General features: G+C 43.8%; 2 protein-coding genes across 2 annotated transcripts; one reads left to right on the plus strand and one right to left on the minus strand.

Annotated features, from left to right (window-relative positions):
- The first annotated feature begins 328 nt into the window (after positions 1–328).
- Positions 329–17,389, plus strand: LOC117487489 (serine/threonine-protein kinase PINK1, mitochondrial-like). Its single transcript, XM_034136116.1, has 8 exons — positions 329–1,018; positions 1,382–1,482; positions 2,021–2,075; positions 2,684–2,736; positions 8,282–8,445; positions 9,104–9,231; positions 13,874–14,104; positions 16,800–17,389. The coding sequence occupies exons 1-8, from the start codon at positions 329–331 to the stop codon at positions 17,061–17,063; spliced, it is 1,686 nt and encodes a 561-aa protein (XP_033992007.1). The 3' UTR covers positions 17,064–17,389.
- LOC117487491 (NACHT, LRR and PYD domains-containing protein 4E-like) lies at positions 17,226–23,148 on the minus strand. Its single transcript, XM_034136117.1, is given in 8 exon segments — positions 17,226–17,230; positions 18,193–18,723; positions 18,812–18,861; positions 19,680–19,826; positions 20,685–20,858; positions 20,946–21,384; positions 21,387–22,763; positions 22,908–23,148. Coding segments are annotated over 8 exon segments (2,964 nt in total).

Below are 23,148 nucleotides of genomic sequence, written 5' to 3' on the forward strand. Positions count from 1 at the left end.
TGGGGAGAAAATCAGCGATGTAAACAGTGACGTCATGACGCAGCAGCGGCAGCTGGGCGGTGTGAACAGAGCGGGAGCTGAAAAGGGAAACCGGAGCTGAACCAGAAAAGCTCTAGCTAGGAGCTAGAAAGGGAAAAGCGCTGGTGTGAAAGCCGCATAAATAACCACCACGACCCCTAGTAGACCCCCCACACAACAACACAGACTATAACACCCCTTGTTGTTAAATACCAACTATGTGCAATATGTGCAATATATATATACCGTTAAAAACTGTTTATTACATGGATTAGTTGAATACACCTGCCTGGAAGACATCCGCTCCTGAATGACCACCAACTACCTCCAGCTCAACAGCAGCAAGACGGAGGCAATCCTGATAGGCACCACCGACCAGCTTGCCAAGGCCGCCAACATCAGCCCCTCCCTTGATGGTCAGCTCATTTCTCTCTCCTCTGTTGTCACCATCCTGAAAGTAAGGTTTGACCCCACTCTGTCTTTCCAGGCCCACATCAAACACATCACCAAGACCTCCTTCTTTCACCTGAAAAATATTTCCCGACTGAAGCCCTCACTCTCAACTGATGACACCAAAAAACTGGTTCATGCACTCGTCTTCTCAAGACTAGACTATTGCAATGCACTCCTCTCCGGTCTCCCAGCCAAATCCATCAACCGCCTGCAACTTGTCCAGAACAGCACAGCCAGAGGTCTCACCGGTGCAAAAAGGTCCGCACACATAACCCCCATACTTGCCCAACTACACTGGCTCCCAGTCCACTACAGGATCCAGTTTAAGGTTCTGCTCCTCACTTACAAAGCCCTGAATGGACAAAGCCCAAAATACCTCTGTGACCTCATCCGTACCCAGACATCTACCCGCTCCCTCCGCTCCAGCCACGCTCCTCTTCTTTACATCCCCCGCACACGTCTCCGAACAATGGGAGCCTTCTGCTCATTCGCCCCGCGCCTCTGGAACTCCCTCCCAGATCAGCTGAGATCTGCCCCTTCCACCGAGGTCTTCAAAACCGGCCTTAAGACCCTCTTCTTTCGGCAGGCCTTCCAATAAACTTTTGAGCATGGTACACCTGGAGTACTGCCATTTTTATCGCTATCTCCGACTCTTATTTTTATTTATTTATTTATATTTTATATTTTATATTTTATATTTTATATTTTATTTTTATTTATTTTTTATTATTATTATTTGTTTAATCTCTCAAATGTTATCAGTGTCCTTTGTTGTGAAGCGCTTCGAGATTTGTCTTGGCAGATGAAGCGCTATATAAATGAAATGTATTATTATTATTATGCTCTTAATGTCTTTCATTTTTGTAAAGCACTTTGAATTGTCTTGTGTTGGAAAGTGGCTGTGTTTCAGGCGGGGTCTTCCAGCGAGGCGATCCTGAGCTCGATGTCTCAGGAGCTGGTTCCTGCCGGCCGATTGGCCCTGAAGCTGGAGGGGGAGGAGCCTCTGGACGGGTGAGAGTTACACTCCCGCTGTGTGTGTGAGTTGAGTGTGTGTGAGTGTGTTTAAGTGTGTGAGTGTGTGTGAGTGAGTGTCTCTCCCCCCTCTGAAGGCCTGAACACCATTGAGTGTGATCGTCTTTAAACCAGAAGGTTGCTGGTTCGATCCCAGCCCCTCAGGCAACATGTCGATGTGGCCTTGGGCAAGATACTTGTTGGGGAAATATTTTCCTGGGCCCATAACTTTGACCCAGTTTATCAGTTTGTACTGCCCTCACTGAGCACGTGTGTGTGTGTGTGTGTGTGTGTGTGTGTGTGTGTGTGTGTGTGTGTGTGTGTGTGTGTGTGTGTGTGTGTGTGTGTGTGTGTGTGTGTGTGTGTGTGTGTGTGTGTGTGTGTGTGTGTGTGTGTGTTTCCCTAGAGCAAGTGGTGCTGCTCTGCATGAATGAGGTGTGAATGGGTGAATGACTCGTAGTCTGTAAAGAGCTTTAAGGGTTTGCAGATAACTGATAAAGAGATTTATAAGACCAGTCAATTTCTCTCTCTCTCTCAGGTGCCGCTGCTCCCCCGGGGCGAGGGAGGAATACCCCGACGTCCTGCCCGCCAGACTGAGGCCACATTTACACGAGAACGAAATGGCTTGTATCTGCATAGTTTCTCTTACGTATAGCCCTATTATTTACACGAGGCCGATAGAAACGGACCCCACAAACGATAACGGGTCCCAAGGTGGATAGATTTGCAAACGAAACTCTCTGGGGGGTCAAACGAGTCCGTGTAATCGCCTCTATACGAATATTTCCTGAAAAAATAACGATAGCCCCACCTCTCCCCGCCTCTGCTGCTCACTGCTGTAGCATGGCCAGTAGCTACTGTCAGTAGCTACTGCTAGTGCTACTGCTACTGACCATGCTACAGATGTTAGTGCAAAATCTACAGCTCCTCTACCACAACCATCAGCAACAAGTGGACATGGAGAATTACATGAACTACTACATGTTGCTAAATCCACCGCGGGGCATAAACAGAAGGGTAGCTTTTGGTGTATTTTGTGGCGGAAGTTACAGCGCCACTTACAGTCCCGGCATATGTACTACAGCGTTTCCAGCGGTCTCGTTTGAACAGACACGTTAAATTAAACGAATGCATGTGAACGGAAGACTTTTTTGAAAACGCATACTGTGCATAAACGCAAACGTTCCCGTGTAAAAGCAGCCTGAACCCCGGCGGGCTGGGAAACAACCGCACGCTGTTCCTCGTCATGAAGAGATACGGCCATTTACAATGTAAAGTCACCTGCTTTATTCATAAAGGAATTCTCCTCCACTGAAATGTATTGAATTCATGTCATGAAATCAGGACTAAATCCACCAGACTCAGACAGTTTCACCCCACAGGCCATGACACTGTTAAACACCTGAACTCTGTGAAGAACATCCATAAACATTCATCTGTTTGCAACTTATATATATTAATATTCCAATTACTATAGACTATTCTGCACTATTTCTATTATATTATATTTTATTTGTATTTACTTGGACTATTGTATCTGCTTTATTGTGTTGCTCTGTTGGAGGAGCCTGTGACCTCAGATTTTCATTGTCAGATCTACACTGTAGCTCTGTACACATGACAATAGGGGCGTTCACACCAAGTACTTTTCCCACAATAGTTCATGAGAACTTTAGTTCATGAGAGCTCTTTTAGTTCTGATGAACTAAAGCAGATCGCGTTCACACCAAAATGAGTTCCTGGGGGTGGATTAGGCAAATGAGCCGCTGACGTCACTTCTTCTTCTTCTTCTGCTTTGGATTTACTGGCAGGCCGCAAACAACTTCACGGCGAGTACAGTAGGTGGCGGTATGCACCTTAAAGTTGCAATTCGCCAAAAAACCGAGAGAAGAAGAAGAAAAAAAACTTCCGCTTCCGCTGTATGCTTCTGTTTACCTTCCGACCTCAGACACGGTATGGAGTTGACGTTTTGGTGCTCGTGTTATACAGCTTCGTAACTGAGTTATTTAAGCCAATAACTCAGCCACAAATACAAATACAGATCGACCATTCAAATGCAATAGAAATGCTGAGTCGGAGGCGAAGGCGGTTAAGAAGCCTTAACAAAAGGATTGGACGACGAAAAGCACACGCTATGGACATGTTTCGCCGTAGGACAGCTGAGGACCGTTATCACGCCCAAAGAACAGCAATGGTACGTTCATTAAATCATATTAATACTATCTAATGTAGGATTTATGGAGTTATGTAGGGCTAATTTGTGTCTTTGTATGTGTTCCAGATATGCGAATACTACGGAACGCGTCGTGTCCCGCGCTCTCTCTGGGTGAACAATAGAACATCGGCCTGGTGGGAGAAGGTGGTGCCAACGTACACTAATGTGCAGTGGATCAAAGATTTCCGAATGTCCAAGGCCTCTTTTCAACTCCTCTGTATTCGCCTGGAAGCAACGTTGGGAAGACGCAACCTAAAAAAATCGCCGCGGGGCAAGACACGCGCACAGCCCTTGAGGCATCTGAACAGCATGGAAATTGTAAATTGACAATAAAGCTGATCTTTTGTACAGTGCATTTGGTTCTCTCTTTTATTTACCACAGTCAACAGACACAATTACAATAGTGCAGACACACCTTAGTGCAAAGATGAAATGTCAGTATCAAAACAGTACTCATACTGTATATTTGTATATTAATATGAGTATATTATTATGTTAAATGTGTGTTAAAGACAATGGGATGAGGTTGAAAGCTCTTTAAAAAGCTTTTGTATACCATCTTTACTGTGATAAATACATACATGTTAAGCATACACACCTGAAGAACTACGTTACACACACACACACAGGTTAGTCTGTGTACCGCTGCACTGCTGCTGGTTTAAACAAAGACAGTCAAGATGCTAGTGCTGTGCATGTAGGTTCTCTTTTATTTATCAGCAGCAGATCAATAAGTGTCAGTAGTATCAAAACAATATAATAACAGTGGCAATATATATATATATATATATATATATATATATATAATAACAATAGGTAGGCTCAGCAGCAGACACACCTTAGTGCAAAGTTAGGTGTCAGTATTAATAACAGTGGCATATATATATAATCACAATCATACAAAATGAACTGTCCCAGGTGTAGGCAATTTGGGGTGAAGTGTCTTGCCCAGGGACACAACGACATCCTGACTGCAGTGGGGTTTGAACCTGTGCTCCCCTGATCCGAACACCAACGCACCAGACCACTGCACCACACGCCTCCCAACAAGTCATTGTACAGTTTATCAACGACGACAAGTTTTTCTTAATTTTTGTATTGAAGGCCTGTTGGATTTAATCAGCTCGCTTAGCACTGCCAGAAGCCCAGCCTGAAAGGTATTTTGTTGCTCCACCTGGCGCGCCATGAGCAGCTGGTCGTCCGATTCCTGGGCCTTGTGTGAATGCAGCAGCCGTTCGTCGTGCATCTCCATGGCACGCAGGTCCTCATTCTCCTTGCTGACCATGGCACGGCGGTCCATCGCCATGATGGTGTCAAGGAAGCTGTCATTGCGTGCCCACTTCCATAAGGTGAAATATGCAAGATACAAGATCAGTTTAAGGTGAGACACGGCAGGCAAAAACATCGTTTTTCCTGCACTGGTCAATTTTGAGATTGTGTGCTATTTTGATTCCATAACATGTTTTCTTTCAGGCTTTTGGAAGGAAAACGTACAAAATACACATTTAAGTGTTTATTTTACTATAGTTTGTCTATTTGCGTCTGTAGATTTCTCCTACATTCACCAAAAGTTAGCATTCTAACGTAACATAAAGTACCGCGACCGCTGTTTGCACCATGTCATCAGAGATATCGTTGGAAAGCTCCGTCTGTCCTGCACAATCTCATTGGATCCAAATATGGTCATTTCCTTTGTATCAGCAACCAATCGTGAAAGTGCAAAGGGGTTTTAAACCAAGAAACGAAATCTCATTGGCTGGTGTCAATTTCTGACAACGTGATTCGTTCAGATGCGTCACGTGGTGTGCTAAAGCACTTCCTGGTTAGCTTTCCGCTAGAAATTTAAATCTGAAAATGGCAAAATAACGGAGAAAAAAACGTTCACAGAGAAGACGACAACAATTGTCACTTGCACGAAGCAAGGTTATACAAAAAACAAATGACCCCGAACATGAAATACCTTCACGGAGTGCGTCGATGCGCAAGCTATCATCCAGATAACAGGAAGGTTTAGCTAGCGTCACACTGCAATCTTTAAAGGTCGTTTTCTCAAAATGAGTTTTTTCTCCTACTCTGAGTTAGAAATGTCCACTTCAGTAGCAGTTACATACACCAAACCTTCCAGTTATATTCCTATCAATATTATGAAGGCTTTTACAGAAGGGTTTGGTCATATATAATTCATAGCCTGAATTATATAACATTGTATACCTAAAAACATGGTGAAAATTGATATTTTAGGGCTGTTGACAGTATTTTCTGATTTATGGAGTGATACAAAGAGATATCCAAAATCCCTTCTGTAAAAGCCTTAGATACTAATATGACTACAAAATGAAACAATAATTTTGATCCTGGCTTTATCCAAAGTTCAGATTTCGGTTCCTGAAATGTGTTAAAATATGCGCATATTTCATGAGATAATGGTTCATTTGCATATTTAAACATGCTATTTCAGAAAACTTGTAATACAAAAAACAATTGCCTTATTGTAAGTAATTAACTGGAGAAATTTTTAGCTGATATCTTTAAGTTAAAAAAATTACCCTATTCACCTGGGGTGTCTCGCCTTAATCGCAACAACGAGACAACATTGACTAACATTGGACATGGTGCAGGCAGGGACAGTGTACAAAATGCAGGTGTAAAGTAGAAGATAAGATAGGATCAAATAATATCAAATAAAAAATGTATGTCAAAGTGCCCTTATTTATTGTTTTGTGCTTAATGTATGCTTGAACTTTGTTTTATAGGGATTAGTGGACATCAGTTAGATGTGTAACCTTCTTTCAAGGCCAGAGTAGTTACAGTGTAAGTGGATTGACATCTAACATAACATGGCTGAGTACAATTATAACAATCAATAAAAAAAAGGAAAAATAAATAGAATTTCAATTACATTTCTACTTAAATGTGCAAAAATATTAGAACATCAGTCTTTGTGGCATGCAGGTAATCAACTGTTTAAGCTTTTACCATTAACATGTAGAATGAATGTTGCAAATGACTTGAAATTATAGCAACTACAATGTATTGTTAGAGGTAGCATTATGTCCAGCTAGCATGCTAATTGCTAACGTTATATTATCGTTTTATCCCGGAAGGGAAAACTAGTTTCTAATCCAGAGAGAAACACCTCGCCTGAAACACACGATTAGTGCCATGAGTTAGTGAAGCAAATTACAGAACATTGCACACTTATTCACAAGTCAAAACGTGTTCATAGCGGGGACGGCTGAGAATAGCTAGCTAGCTAGATGTTGTTAGCCAGCTTGGACCTATGATAGCAAGTTCTAGCATGGCTAGCTCGATCTACTGAGCAAATAAAAGTACATCTAAGACCAGTATTGTGCAGATTAAAACAGTGCAGTGCATGTATTTTATTTTACCTTCGTAGTCGTCCCGACATGACTTTGCCAGGTCTGCTAACTTTGCTGAGCCACGGAAACTGCATTCAGTAGAAGCTTCTGAATGCGGCGCTTCGCGTCCTCCGAGTAAATCGCCAGAAGCGCCGACACATCCTCATCACTCCACCGCTCCGATGATTTATTTTGTGTTGCTATAATAACTGCTTTCACAAAAGTAATCTCTTCGGGTGCGCTGGCCCGAAGCGAGCAAATACAATGGCCGCTTACAAAAAAAAATTCAGAGTCAAACGGGCGTGGTTTGCATTCCGCACAGCCAATCAGACGTACGAACTATTTTCTCCCACGACAGTCCCTGCTCTCTAGCAGGGACTGAAAAGCGGGTCAGACGAACTAATTTGAACTACTTTAGTTCCTGGGGCTTTTTGGTGTGAACGCAAATATATCGTAGTTCTGATGAACTATTGTGGGAAAAGTACTCCAAAGTACTCCGGTGTGAACGCACCTAATAAAGCCTTGAAACTTGAACCTTGAATTGATATCTACAGCTCCGGAAGAAACTTAATTCACTACGGCTGGGAATCACCAGGCTCCCAACGATACGATACTATCGCGATACTTAAGCCACGATACGATAGTATTGTGATTCTACGATATGCTAAGTATTGCGATACGATATATTGCGATATATATATATATATTTGTGGAGGAAACTTCTGTGTAGTAATGCATGGAGTCACCGACTCAGGAAGGAGACACGGTGAGAGTTGGAGCTTTGATGTCAAACACTGATGGGTTTATTCAGAGTATTCGGCCGGAGGATTCACATCACAAATCAAAGAGTCAGAGGTTCTGACCACACGGGAGAGTTGCCACGTCAATTCTGAAGAACCTCTCTCTATGCTAGACCTTTTAACAGGTTCACAGAGAGAAATCAACATCTCTGAAGGAGTAGACTAAACAGCTGGGAACACTGAGCCACCTGCGTCCGACACTCATGGCCTCTAGGATTTCACATCCTAGAGTCCACAAACACCGATAAAGAAGTGCCTCAGTGTTCTCACAACAAGTACCCTTCGTGCCAGACAAGTTGACCGGTCACAACCTGGTGACAACAACACATATGGCATATATATATATATATATATATATATATAATATATGCCTAAAAATAGTATAATAGGAGACCTTTAAGTGCTATTCCCCCCCTGTGCTGCAGTTACCCCGAGACTCTGCGTCAGTTCCTGTCTGGGAACCAGCCGAGCCGCAGGCAGCGAGTCCTGATGCTGCTGCAGCTGCTGGAGGGCGTGCAGCACCTCTGCAGTGAGGGGGTCGCTCACCGGGACCTGAAGACTGACAACATCCTGCTGGAGCTGGACTCAGGTCAGAGAAACACTGCCTCTCCTCCACTGAAAAATATCACTCAACACCGGTTTAGGAATCAATAACGTTACATTACATGTTACTTGTTAGACGCTTTTATCCAAAGCGACTTACATACTCAATGCTGTGGACAATCCCCACAGGAGCACTTTGGGTGAAGTTGCCCAGGGACACAACGACACGCAGTGGGGTTTGAACCTGTGAACCCCTGATCCGAACACATACGCACAACCCACTGCGCCACACACCTCCTATATTCTTGCAAGAAGGAGCAGAGTTAAATCACATACAGGAATATGGTTCAACTCACACACATGAGTTATGTTGCTCAAAGGAACACAAAATCAAGCTTATATAGTCTAAGTGTCATAGTCGTAAATCGACTTTTCAATTTGAACCCGAGACCCCGGAGAGAACAATTACACAACATTTTAGTCCCTCAGTTGAATTATTCCTGGATGTCCTCAGACCTCAGTCGCTCAGAGAACATTAGAGGTTTCAAAGTGTGATTTGTTCCTGCAGCTGGATGTCCTCAGACCTCAGTCGCTCAGAGAACATGAGAGGTTTCAAAGTGTGATTTGTTCCTGCAGCTGGATGTCCTCAGACCTCAGTCGCTCAGAGAACATTAGAGGTTTCAAAGTGTCATTTGTTCCTGCAGCTGGATGTCCTCGGCTGGTGATCTCGGACTTCGGCTGCTGTCTGTCTCAGAGCGACTGTAGTCTGCAGCTTCCCTTCAACAGCATGTGGGTGAGCCGGGGGGGCAACGCCTGCCTCATGGCCCCCGAGGTGAGCTTCAGTAACTCTTTAAAGGTCTCCTATTATAATATTTGTAGGCATATATCATAGGTCTCAGATATATACAAATATATAAAAAACATGTCTCTGAAGTGTTTTGCTCAAAATACCAAACAGATCATTCTAGCCTCATCCCCCTCTCTTTCAGCTGTTACTAAAGCAGTGGTTCTCAAACTTTTTCCGTCAGGCCCCCCTTTGGAGAAAAAAAAAAAAGTCGGGCCCCCCCAACACAAATAGTCACGTAATGGGCCGAGTTAACATTTATTAAAATACATCAATATGAACGTGAGCATTCAATTAAAAAATCACGCACATACACAGTGTACCCGCGACTGTTACAATGAAGGCTCGATAATCAGCTCACGGCATATAGGGGTAAGCAGGGGTAAAGTGCTTGTAGATAACCCAATTTTGTGTTGTCTGAGACTGAAGGGGATGTTGCATTGTTTTTGTTGCATTCGTTGCAGTTTTATATATATCTTAGAATGTAATTTAGGTTAACTTCCTGCTTCATTTGTATGCTTTTATTTAGAAGGCGAGATTACGTGACGGCGGAGAAAGAGAAGAACGGACTGTATGTTTAAATGTTAGCACCCCCCGAAGAGGCTCAAGCTCTTACGTTGGTTCTGGAGTTACAAATAAATTCGAATTCATCAGTAAAGTAAAGCCTACGACCGTTATTCGGAGGGAAATGCTACAGTCCTCCTCACCTCCTCTAAGGGGGTCCTCACATCCCCGGGAAGATTCTTTTTTAAATATTGAAGTTAAAAGCATCAATCTGGTGCACTTAGAGAGCAACATGGAGAGATCTATGGATATATCTCTCAACACCCATTTGAAACAGAACTGTAAGCAGATTTACTTTTTCTTTATGGATATTTTACAAATCGCTCCCCTTTCAAACTCTATTCTTGTTTTACTGTCATAGTATTTTATACCTGTTTTTCATTTATTCTCTTATTTTTTTATAACTATAATGATCATATTAAAACTGCGGTCACAGGAGTGTGCGCAGTGATGAGCGGGCCCTCGCGTCCGTGCGCCTGTCGGGGAGGGCGGCTGGTCGTCCCGGCATCAAGCAGACGTGCGCGAGTCCTCCGAAATGAGCCGTTTGTCGTTTCTATCATTTTCGCGTCCCAGACTCCCAGGTCCTCCGGCAGCGACCCGGAAACGGATGTCGGCGCGACGTGTCGAAGGAAAACAAATTTCTCTAAAGGCTCGTCGTGGATCGATTATGGAGGAGGCTGTCTGGAGGAGCCGTAACCGAGGATACACTGATTTAGAGGAGAGAGGAGAGAGGAGTCTCTCTGGAGGAGCTATAACCGAGGGTACACTGATGTATTCTCCGGAGTCGATTTCAGCCAACAGTGATGTTTAAAAGAGGTGTGACGCATGGCTGGACTTATGTCAACGAAGCACAGCTCTGCAAACTGTTCCCGTTGTGATTATAAGTTATTTAAGATGATCAAATGTGCATCAGACTTTCTGCCCTTTACCGTTTGTTTACTCACTAATCACATCTCCCCTGGATGTTAGGCTATTTATTTGTTTAATAAAACTGCTTTCATTGTGACGCGATGTTTACAGTGAGAACAGCTGCTGAGGTCAGTGCAGAAAGCAGAACAGTGTGTATAATATATATCACTCAATAATATATGTAACAGGCCTACATTTCACACTTTATTTGTAGGCTTTAGGAGATATCTACAAATAAACAGTAGGGTTAGGGTTATGGAGTGTATAGGTGTCTGTTGTAATGAATATGCTGCCAGCAAAGGGCGTTGTTGGACAAACAGTAGGTGAGTGTGTGTGTGTGTTTGTGTGTCTGTTTGTGTGTGTGTGTGTGAGAGTTGATGTGCCGGGCAGACAGGCGGGTCTCAGTACCTTAAGGTAGTATCTGACATATAAATGGTCAAAAATGGTACATTCTCCGTTAGCTTACGAGCTCCATGTTCAAACGATCGACTATTCCTTCGCAATGTAGCATCACATTGGAAATGCGCTTAAGTTGCCGTAGATTGGAATTTTTCCGATCATTTCCCTATGACGAATTAGCAAAAATGTGCTTAAAATGCATGAAAACCGCACATTTTTCAAAATGGCCGACTTCCTGGGGGGCGGGGCTAATGGAAGGCAATTTGAAATATGTCCGCAATTCCATGAGGAATGTCTGTGCCAAAATTCGTGAAGTTCTGAGAAACTATATGTGACTACCACACAATAGGGGGCGCTAGTGAGCAGTTTTTTTGAAAAATTCGTTGGTTTTTTTACATTCTCAAAAAGGTCGTGGGCTCTGACGTGTGTCCCAAGTTTTGCGTCCGAAGCTCGTTTTTATCGCAATTTAAAAAAAATGTATAGGCCACGCCCACATTCTGAATTTGTTGCGACACTTTAAATCTGAGTTCGTAGTCACCCCCAGAGTATGTGTAAAAAAAAGAAAAAAGAAAAAAATCGTCCATCCGTTCTTGAGTTACAAATTGGTGGTGTTTTTGGCGCCCCCTATTGTTCAAAATGAAAATGCTTTGGTGTGCCTATTCCCCAAGATAGACTGAACCTATATACCAAAATCTGTGATATATAGATATATTGTTGATGAGTTATGAGCATTTCTTTCTAAGCCCCGCCTTTTTGCGAGTACGTTTTGATTGACGGCGGCAATATTTATCGTCCTAACATGCTTATTTTCTACGTTAATGTGTCTGACCCTCCACCGATGCTGAATACGAAGTTTGGTGTTGAAAAACTGAAAATTGAAATTTAAGTGAATATTTTACTGTTTTGAACATTATGGTAATTTAAATTAAAAAAAATGTAGGCGGAGCTTAGGGTTCCAAGAGGATTATTTGTAGAGCAGGTCCACCCGGATATGTGTGCAACATTTCAGGTCATTTGGAGTTACGGTGCGACTTTGTAAATTTATTCCGAAATGGGTTTTTCATAGGTGGCGCTAGAAAGCACGTTGGACAATTTGAGCTCATTGACTCCAGAATATTGTAGTTTTCACCAGTCCTGGTGTCCGTGCAAAATTATACAACTTTGTAAGCGTCCTAAAGGCCTCAAAAACAGGAAACGCCAGCAGAAAAATAATAATACGTAGGAAAACAATAGGTTCCTCGCACTTCGTGCTAGGACGCCGTTGGGTCCTAGCACTCCGTGCTCGGGCACCCCCTAGCGCCCCCCTGACGCCGCCTATTGACCTTCCATCCTCAAAATGTACATTACACACCTGTGTCCTACAGCGCCCTCGTAGGTTTCTAAGGTTTCTAATGGCGCATTTCCACCGCAGGCCTCGCTCGACTTAGTACGGTTTTGTTAGGCCTTGTTAGGCCAGGCTCACTTTATGCTGCGCTTCCATTACAGTTTAGGACCTGGGGTAGTAACTATAGTAACGCAGTGTAGCCGGAGCCGTGACGTCATCTTCAATGAGAACCCCAGAAAAACAACATCAGCCGTTAGCTGTTAGCACTCAGAGCTCACAGCTCCTCATATCTGTTCAGAAAAGACCAAAGTTAAACAAGTACAAACCACAGACTGCCTGTGTCATGGTGAATACAGTCGCTGGTTTATTTATGTCTGTAGGCCGTTGTTGTGAGTGTGGACGGTCGGAGCATATACTGCGTTAGCTTAGCCAATCTCCATTTAGAAAACACGCATTTTAAAAGGTTTTTCACCTGCCGTCTGTCTGCAGACTTGTCAAAGCATTAATTCATGGTTTTTACTAACCGGTATCAGTATGTTGTTACTTCGGCATCATTTTGAAACGTGTATTACAATTAAATCACGGTCAAATATGTCCACCTTGTTGTACTTGTAGCCCCCTTGCCAGCTATTCTCTCTCTTTAGCAAACTCAGCCCGACTCAGCCTGGTTGTTGGCCCGGAAAGAACCACGATTTTGTCGGGCCAGAAAAGAGGTGAAAAAGTAGCCCCGGGCCGGAACTAAGCCTAGTGGAAACGCAACCAAAACGGGCCCGGCACGACACGGCACGCTTAAACTTCCGCCGGTCATGCCGACGTCATAACAATTCTCTTTTAAAAAAAAAAAATGTCATGCCCCCCACTTTGAGAAACACTGTACTAAAGAGATGATTCTGGGTCAGTAGCTTTAAAAAAAGGGAGCTTGTGCCATCTCAGAATTCTACCGAGAGATTCTCAGCCGTGATGAAACGCCATATCATGTTCAAAACCACATCAAGGATTATTTCTGAAATGTATGGAGCTCAAATGCTTTTTCTCTTGCGTGTTTACCACATGTTGCCGTGGGTCTAAAGCCCGCCCACATTTCAGATGTTACGTCATGACGCAGCAAATCTGGATCAGCTCCGTTGTTCCCCCGTTTTTAGAGATGTGGGTACGGAGGGAAAGAGAGAGGGTTTTATCTCCTGACACACCGGGGACACACCGGGGACACACCGGGGACACACCGGGGACACACCGGGGACACATATTTATGTAGAAAAGACATACAAAAGTGCATTTAGCATGATAGGAGACCTTTTAAATAAATATCTATATCTATATATAACCCACAATATAAATATACAGAAATATAATAAAGACTTATAATCAGAGTTACACAGTGAACCCTGACCCTGTTGTCTATAACCGCTCTCTGCCCCCCCCCCCCCCCCCCAGGTGTCCAGTGCCTCCCCGGGCCGGGCCTCGGTGATCGACTACAGGAAGGCGGACGGCTGGGCGGTCGGCGCCGTCGCCTACGAGATCTTCAGGGAGCAAAACCCTTTCTACGGAGCGGGGGGGCTGCAGAGCCGGAGCTACGAGGAGACGAAGCTGCCACCTCCCCTCCCCACTGCACCTGCTGATGTGCAGCTAGTGATTCAGCTGCTGCTCAGGAGGAGCCCCAGCAAGGTGATATACACAGATATATATTAAAGATCTCCTATCATACTACTTCTAGGCAGAATTATGGGTCTTGGATATATAGAAATATATAAAAAACATGTCTATGAAGTGTTTTGCTCAAATTACCAAACAGATCATTCTAGCCTCAAACCCTCTATTCCAGCTGTTACTAAAGTGCTGATTCTGGGTCTGTAGCTTTAAAAAAATAATAATACAAAAAAAATAGATCTCATCAGGAGAATTCTAAAACTCTCACTGGTCCCCGGCTTGAGCTTCAATCTCAGGATCCATGTATTTGTGATCCTCTCCAGAATGGAAGTAGTCATCACATACAGAGCATCAACTAGTTCCTGAACAGTGTCCTTCACATGCTGATATCCAAGAGAGGGAGTTACACAGTCACAAGATGGAGGAATAGAAAGCAGTATTCAATGTTTACTTCAGATTAGCTCCACGTCAGAAATGAGCATGCTTGTCATATGGCTATCTCCATAGAGGCTGAATCATCATGTTAATCACATAGCAAAATTGGGACTTTTACACAAAATTGGGACTTTTTCACAAAATTGGGACTTTTTCTCAAAATTCGGACTTATTCTCAAAATTCGGACTTTTTCTCAAAATGTTTGTTTTTTTCATGAAAATCTCAAAATTATTTTTGTCAAAATGTATTTTTTACTCATGAAAATCACAAAATTCTGACTTTTTCACAAAATTCTGACTTTTTCAAAACATCTGACTTTTTCTCAAAATGTTGGTTTCTTTCAAAAAATCACAAAATTTGGACTTTCTCTCAAAATCCTGACTTTTCCGAATACTTCAAAATGTTAATAATCGCTGGTCCCCGGCTTGAGCTTCAATCTCAGGATCCATGTATCTGTGATCCTCTCCAGAATGGAAGTAGTCATCACATATGGGGTGTTTCTCAATCTCGAGTAAAGCTGCTTCAGAGCCACTATTTCAAGCATACTACGTCATCGAGTGCTGCCGAAGTACAGTTCCAATCTCCAGTATACTTGGAAATCTACCGAGCCCGGCGTACTCCGTTTGGAGAAATATCGAGGCTGCACATGAGTAGACTCCGCGGTCTTAAGATCCCCACAATGCTTTGCGCACGGACCAATTTCCCCAAATCTGTGGCGGAAGATGTAAGGAGGCGCGGCCTCTCATATGACGCACACCTGCACACTTGCTAGCCTTTTCCACTCTTCGTTTTCCGAATGCCAGGAAGTATTCTTGCCTCGCTTCTGAAGCAAGATGCTCGGCAGACATGTGCTACCAAGCAAGCGTACTCGCGATTGAGAAACACCCACAGAGCATCAACTAGTTCCTGAACAGTGTCCTTCACATGCTGATATCCAAGAGAGGGAGTTACACAGTCACAAGATGGAGGAATAGAAAGCAGTATTCAATGTTTACTTCAGATTAGCTCCACGTCAGAAATGAGCATGCTTGTCATATGGCTATCTCCATAAAATCATCATGTTAATCACATAGCAAAATTGGGACTTTTTCACAAAATTGGGACTTTTTCTCAAAATTCTGACTTTTTCTATCAAATGTTTGTTTTTTTCATGAAAATCTCAAAATTATTTTTGTCAAAATGTTTTTTTTCTCATGAAAATCACAAAATTCTGACTTTTTCACAAAATTCTGACTTTTTCTCATAATGTTGGTGTCTTTCAAAAAATCAAAACATTCTGACTTTCTCTCAAAATCTCAAAATTCTGACTTTTCCGAATACTTCAAAATGTTAATAATCACTGGTCCCCAGCTTGAGCTTCAATCTCAGGATCCATGTATTTGTGATCCTCTCCAGAATGGAAGTAGTCATCACATACAGAGCATCAACTAGTTCCTGAACAGTGTCCTTCACATGCTGATATCCAAGAGAGGGAGTTACACAGTCACAAGATGGAGGAATAGAAAGCAGTATTCAATGTTTACTTCAGATTAGCTCCACATCAGGAATGAGCATGCTTGTCATATGGCTATCTCCATAAAATCATCATGTTAATCACATAGCAAAATTGGGACTTTTTCTCAAAATTGGGACTTTTTCTCAAAATGTTGGTTTTTTTCATGAAAATCTCAAAATTATTTTTGAAATAAAATCACAAAATTCTGACTTTTTCACAAAATTCTGACTTTATCTCAAAATGTTGGTTTCTTTCAAAAAATCACAAAATTTGGACTGTCTCTCAAAATCCTGACTTTTCCGAATACTTCAAAATGTTAATAATCACTGGTCCCCGGCTTGAGCTTCAATCTCAGGATCAATGTATTTGTGATCCTCTCCAGAATGGAAGTAGTCATCACATACAGAGCATCAACTAGTTCCTGAACAGTGTCCTTCACATGCTGATATCCAAGAGAGGGAGTTACACAGTCACAAGATGGAGGAATAGAAAGCAGTATTCAATGTTTACTTCAGATTAGCTCCACGTCAGAAATGATCATGCTTGTCATATGTCTATCTCCATAGAGGCTGAATCATCATGTTAATCACATAGCTATCATATGCCTCAAACAGTCCTGATGCTCTTCTAGGTAATCATACATCCTGTCATGTTCACAGCTACAGTTGAGATACCTTTGTTATCATGTTGCTCTCATGTTGGAAGAGGACATTCAGGATTTTCCCAACAGATATTATAACAGGTTGTTCATTAACCACCTGTTTTTTGACTCTCTTCTGCAGCGGCCCAGCGCTCGTGTCGCCGCTAACATGCTTCACCTGAGCCTGTGGGGGGGGCGGGCTCTATCCGACCTGAGGAAGCTCTCTGATTGGCTGCTGTGTCAGTCGGCCGTGGTGCTGCTGGCAGGGTGCAGCGGCCCGGGAGGGTGCACGGTGGAGGCGGAGCTTCAGAGGAGCTTCCTGTCCAACCTGGATCTGGAGGAGCTTCGCACCGCGGGGGGGTTCCTGCTGTACGGCCGGGGGGGGGGGGCAGCGGCGTCTGATTAGACTCACCTTCAGACCAAACAAGAGGATTCTCCCCTCGCGTTAAGATAAGAGAAGATAAAAAATACTTTATTGATCCCAATTTGGGAAATGTTTGCGTTGCAGCAGCATAAAAAGACAAGGTATTGCACGTTAGAGAAATTAAAAGTATATATAAATAAACCATCAAACTGAGACAAAGACAGGCCACGAGTCCGACTCAAAACACAGACTTTATTAATTAGATCAGCTGCTTACATTGAAAGTACATGAGTGTTAATGATGAGACAATCATCATGTGATTGGTCTGTTAATAAACCCATCTAACCCAGATCAGAGGTTTACATTCACCCCAGAAGCAGCCGTGTTCATTCAAACATCATCGTGCTGTTTAGGGAAGATTTGTTTCCTAAATGCAAATAAGGCTAATCGAATCTGACCCTTCTTAAAAAGTAATGACCATGTTTGCATGAGAGTAAAAAGCCAGCATTAAAATAAAAGCTGCACACTGTGCCGCTCAGACTCTGCTGTGTAGGGCCACGTTATATTTTAAATATTCACAGGGAAGCCGGTCATTGAGCTCAAATGCATGCACGCTGTGGTTTGCACTTTATGTTCACGTTTGCACTTCAGACGTTATTATATGTTAGTTTGTAGACATCATATATTATATTCTGCAGAAGTGATTGAACTCGTCACTATGACCTGTTCTTAACGAGCCTCAGTAACCCTTTACTGCTGCCATTCAAACTGAAGTGATGTCACGTGTTCACAAACTACAGATGGTGGGAAGACTTTGGGATAAATGTACATTTTCCTGCAGTTTCAGAATAAAAGCCTCCGTGTGGAAATAAATCAGAATGGACTTCCTGTTGTTATTCAACCTCTTTCTGAGTTTCATCTTTGCAAAGACTGACTTTTGTTTTGAGCTTTTTCTTAAAATCTTACAATTCTGACTTCTTTCTGAAAACTTTATTTTATGAAATCTCAACATTTAGATTTGTTTAAAAAGAAAATGAACATACAGACATATTTTTTCAGATAATCTCAGAAATCTTAGTTTTACACTTTTATTATCAGCCCCTCTCTTTTTTTGGGAGGGGGGGGGGGGGGGGGGATCACTCCTGCAGAGAACACAGAGACACTGAGGCACCAGGTAACAAGAACCCAAACCCAAACCCAAACCCAAACCCAGCATAGAGAGGTTCAGTGAATGTGGTTCTGAAGGTGTGGATGTGGATCAGTGTGTCAGAGGAGACTCTGTAGAAGGAGAGAGAGCCAGCAGGATGATCCAGATACACTGCTACTCTACGAGAGGAGGAGTAGGAGGAGGAGGAGAAGAAGAGGGAGATGTCTCTGTTATTGTGAAAGACAGTGTAACCTCCATCACCGCACATCAGACTCCAGGACTGATCATTCCCTCCAAACCAACCGTTCTCACTGCCTCCTCTCCTGCTGATTCCTCTGTAAGTCACTGCTATAGAAGCCCCTACTCTCCACTTGACCTCCCAGTAACAGCGACCAGTCAGAGCTTCTCTGCACATCAGCTGAGGATAGTAGTCAAACCTCTCTGGATGATCAGGATATTTCTGCTCCTCTCTCACACGTCTCACCTTCCTGTTGTTGTCAGACAGTTTGAGTCCTCTGTGTGCTGTGTTTGAGTCCAGTGTGAGTCCACAGGAATCTGATGAGAGACACAGCAGGTATTAAAGGTTACTAAAGTACCTGTGATGTCCCAGTGTGAAGATGTTCATGATTAAAAACACACTTACACTTCCTGACACCTCCTGGCCTCAAGAACTGGACTGCAGCAGGCTCCAGGCTGAAAGCAGAGGGGGGGTCAGTTAGTCTTTAAAGTGGACCTATCATGCTATATTTAAATGATATATTGTAGAGCCATACCTATATAAGGTATATTTATACGTTTCTGTTTTCAAAATACCAAACAGATCATGCATTTTAGCCATGCCTCATTTCGCTCTATGTGCTGTTTGCTGTCTACGGGTTTGATTCTGCTGACCACGCCCCCCTGCAGGAGAGGGGAGCCGTGCTCTGATCAGCTGCTGGGCTGTCAGAAGAGGGGGAGAAAAAGAGATCTCCGTCCTCCGTGTTTTATTATATAGAGTCGTTATTCATTTGTTTTAAAGCTCAATAAATAACAAAGAAGACCTTTGACCGGCACTTTTCTAATTTTGTCCAGAAGATTTAAACTTTAACGGACATCTTGACCGGCGAAAGAAACTGAAACTGAAACTCTGCCGCACGGTCCCCTCGTTACTCCCAACAGTGAAACTTATAAATCCTTATTTTCATTCAAGAGAAGGTTCGTTGAACATTGGCTGTTTGCTAGGACTCAAATTAAAAACATCTGGAAATGAAATCAGTTTATTTATTCATGATGTCACTTCCTGTGCTAAATCTGGGTGAACATTAAAACCCCCCCACTCTGTTTCTGTTGGTCGTTCCACGATGAACATTGACCCACTGAGGGGGGGTTTCCTCTCAGTTGTGGAACATTTGTGTTTGATGTTTACAGCTGACGGCAGACAGTGTGAAGAGTCAGGGTCTATCAGCTCTGGTTGTTTCAGGTCATAGGAGCCAGTTTCTACCTCCTCTATCAGACTGAGTCCCTCTCCATACCTGAGTGTGTCCAGTCCAGCAGACAGCAGCCTCCCCCCTGAGTCTCCTGGATGATTGTAGCTCAGGTCCAGCTCTCTCAGATGGGAGGGGTTTAAAGCTGAGGCCAGAGCATCACAGCCTTCCTCTGTGATCAGACAGCCTGACAGCCTGCAGACACACAAACAAGCCGTCAGATCATCTGAGGGTCCAGTCAGCCTACAGAAGAAGCTTTAATCTGACGCTCATTTAAACTGCTTGTATCTGTGATGTCATCCTTTCAGTGTCTACCTAAACCTGATGATGGTGAGTAAGGGTTGATCGCAGACGGACTGGTAAATAGAGAGCTTTGCCTCCAGCTCAGCTTCCTCTCTCTAACGGTCCTGTACAACGCCTGCATCACTACTGACTCTGCAACAAACTGGCTGTCCATCTAACACCTCATTTGACCCTCACTCGTTAACGAGAGCCTGAGATAGTTAGCAGATAGCAAAAACTCAGTCAATCCATCGTTTCCAGGCAGAGAGCCTTAGCACCAAATGACTACCCAAATGAGAGCTGGAGGTCAAACGCTTCTGCCAAATCAATAAAAATGAAGCTCTTTATAGAGGCTTTATAGAAGTGTGTGCTAATTAACATTTTGTGAATTGTGACAAATATATTGTGTCTTGTTTCACTTCAATTATGTTTTTGATGATGGTATTCCCACACCACACAGCAGGGCTGATTGTTGGCTAAGTCAAACTGTACTGGTCTCTGACCTGAGAGTCTTCAGTTCACAGTGTGGACTCTCCAGTCCAGCAGACAGCAGCTTCACTCCTGAATCCTGCAGGTCGTTGTTAGTCAGGTCCAGATCTATCAGACTAGAGGACTGGGAGCTGAGGACTGAGGACAGAGCTTCACAGCTTCTCTCTGACAGGTTACAGCCACTCAGCCTGAAATCATTCAATAACATGTCCATTCAATAAGTAGTATATGAAGAAACATATAATTGAGATGGTCAACATTTTTAAACAGCTTTACACCAACCTGAGAGTCTTCAGTTCACAGTGTGGACTCTCCAGTCCAGCAGACAGCAGCTTCACTCCTGAATCCTGCAGGTCGTTGTTACTCAGGTCCAGCTCTCTCAGACTAGAGGACTGGGAGCTGAGGACTGAGGACAGAGCTTCACAGCCTCTCTCTGACAGCTTACAGCCACTCAGCCTGAAGAGACAATGAGGACAACAGTTATTCAGAAGACAGCAGTGTATTAATAACTGATTCACTAAATCAAATGATCTCTGTACTTACAGAGCTTTGTTGGAGGCTTTGACCACTGGCAGCAGCCTCAGAAGAGCCTCCTCTGAAGCAGAGTATTTATTCAGGTCAAACACGTCCAGATCTTTTCCTGATGACAGTAAGATGAAGACTAGAGCTGACCACTGAGCAGGAGACAGATTATATGTGGAGAGACTTCCTGAACTCAGGGACTGTTGGATCTGCTCCACTAGAGAATGATCATCCAGTTCATTCAGACAGTGGAACAGGTTGATGCTTCTCTCTGCAGACAGATCCTCTTCTATCTTCTTATTGATGTACTGGACTATTTTATAGTTGATCCATGACTGGACTGTTTTCTTGTTGGTCTCTGAGCTACTTCCTGTCTGTGTCAGCAGGCCTCGTAGGAGTTTCTGATTAGTCTCCAGTGAAAGACCCAGGAGGAAGCGCAGGAACAAGTCCAGGTGTCCGGACTCTGTAAGGCCAGGTCCACAGCACTCTGGTAGAGATGTGTTAGTTCAGGTTTGACTTCAGACTTCTGGGAGGTTGTTGGTTCTTCTGACAGCAGGTTGACCCCAGAGTTGATGAAGGTCAGATGAACATGAAGAGCAGCCAGAAACTCCTGAACGCTCAGATGGACGAAGCAGAACACCTTGTCCTGGTACAGTCCTCTCTCCTCTCTAAAGACCTGTGTGAACACTCCTGAGTACACTGAGGATGCTCTGATATCGATGCCACACTCTGTCAGGTCGGACTCATAGAAGATCAGGTTGCCTTTCTGCAGCTGCTCAAAAGCCAGTTTCCCTAGAGACTCGATCATCTTCCTGCTCTCTGGACTCCAGTGTGGATCTGTCTCAGCTCCTCCATCATACTTGATGTTCTTCACTTTGGACTGAACCACCAGGAAGTGGATGTACATCTCAGTAAGGGTCTTGGGCAGCTCTCCTCCCTCTCTGGTTTTCAACACCTCCTCCAGAACTGAAGCAGAGATCCAGCAGAAGACTGGGATGTGGCACATGATGTGGAGGCTTCTTGAGGTCTTGATGTGGGAGATGATGGTGGCGGCCTGCTCCTGATCTCTGAATCTCTTCCTGAAGTACTCCTCCTTCTGTGGGTCAGTGAACCCTCTGACCTCTGTCACCATGTCCACACACTCAGGAGGGATCTGATTGGCTGCTGCAGGTCGTGTGGTTATCCAGAGGCGAGCAGAGGGAAGCAGTTTCCCCCTGATGAGGTTTGTCAGCAGCACATCCACTGAGGTGGACTCTGTGACATCAGTCAAGATCTCAGTGTTGTGGAAGTCCAGAGGAAGTCGACACTCATCCAGACCGTCAAAGATGAACACAACCGAGAACTGATCAAACCTGCAGATTCCTGTGTCTCTGGTTTCTCTGAAGAAGTGATGAACAAGTTCCACCAAGCTGTACTTGTTCTCTCTCACCACATTCAGCTCTCTGAAGGTGAATGGAAATATGAACAGGATGTCCTGGTTGGCTTTGCCTTCAGCCCAGTCCAGAGTGAACTTCTGTGTTAAGACTGTTTTCCCAATGCCAGCCACGCCCTTTGTCATCACTGCTCTGATTGGTGCATCTCTTCCAGGTGAGGCTTTAAAGAGGTCTTCTTGTCTGATGGTTGTTTCTGGTCTGTGTGGTTTCCTGGATGCTGTTTCAATCTGTCTGACCTCATGTTCATCATTGACCTCTGCAGCCCCCCCCTCTGTGATGTAGAGCTCTGTGTAGATCTGGTTCAGAAGGGTTGGGTTTCCTGCCTTAGCAATGCCCTCAAACACACACTGGAACCTCTCCTTCAGGGTGGATTTAAGTTTACGCTGACAGACTTCAGCAGGAGTTTCTGAAAGAACACACAACAAAATATAATTTGGTCACACTGTAACTCTGGTTCTCTGAATAAAATATGGATATATGTTGGTCCCTTGAGACATCAGCAGATGAGACATTTATCCAGAGTGTTAAATCTCTATAGAAACCCTCTTACTGTTCTGCAGACGGTCAGCCAGCTCCTCCTGCTTCATGCTCCTCAGGAAGTGCAGTGTGATGTTCAGAAATGCCTCTCTGCTCCTCCTCTGCTCTTCATCCTCATCCTCCAACACCTCCTCATCCTCATCCTCACTCTGACTCTCTAAGCCTTCTGGGTCATCTGAACTCAAAGCCTTCTGGAACTTCTTCAGCTCGCTCTTCACAAAAGTGACGATGTGGTCCTCCAGCAGCTGGAACAT

Source organism: Trematomus bernacchii, unplaced genomic scaffold (genome assembly GCF_902827165.1).
Source record: "Trematomus bernacchii unplaced genomic scaffold, fTreBer1.1, whole genome shotgun sequence".
Taxonomy (NCBI): Eukaryota; Metazoa; Chordata; class Actinopteri; order Perciformes; family Nototheniidae; genus Trematomus; species Trematomus bernacchii.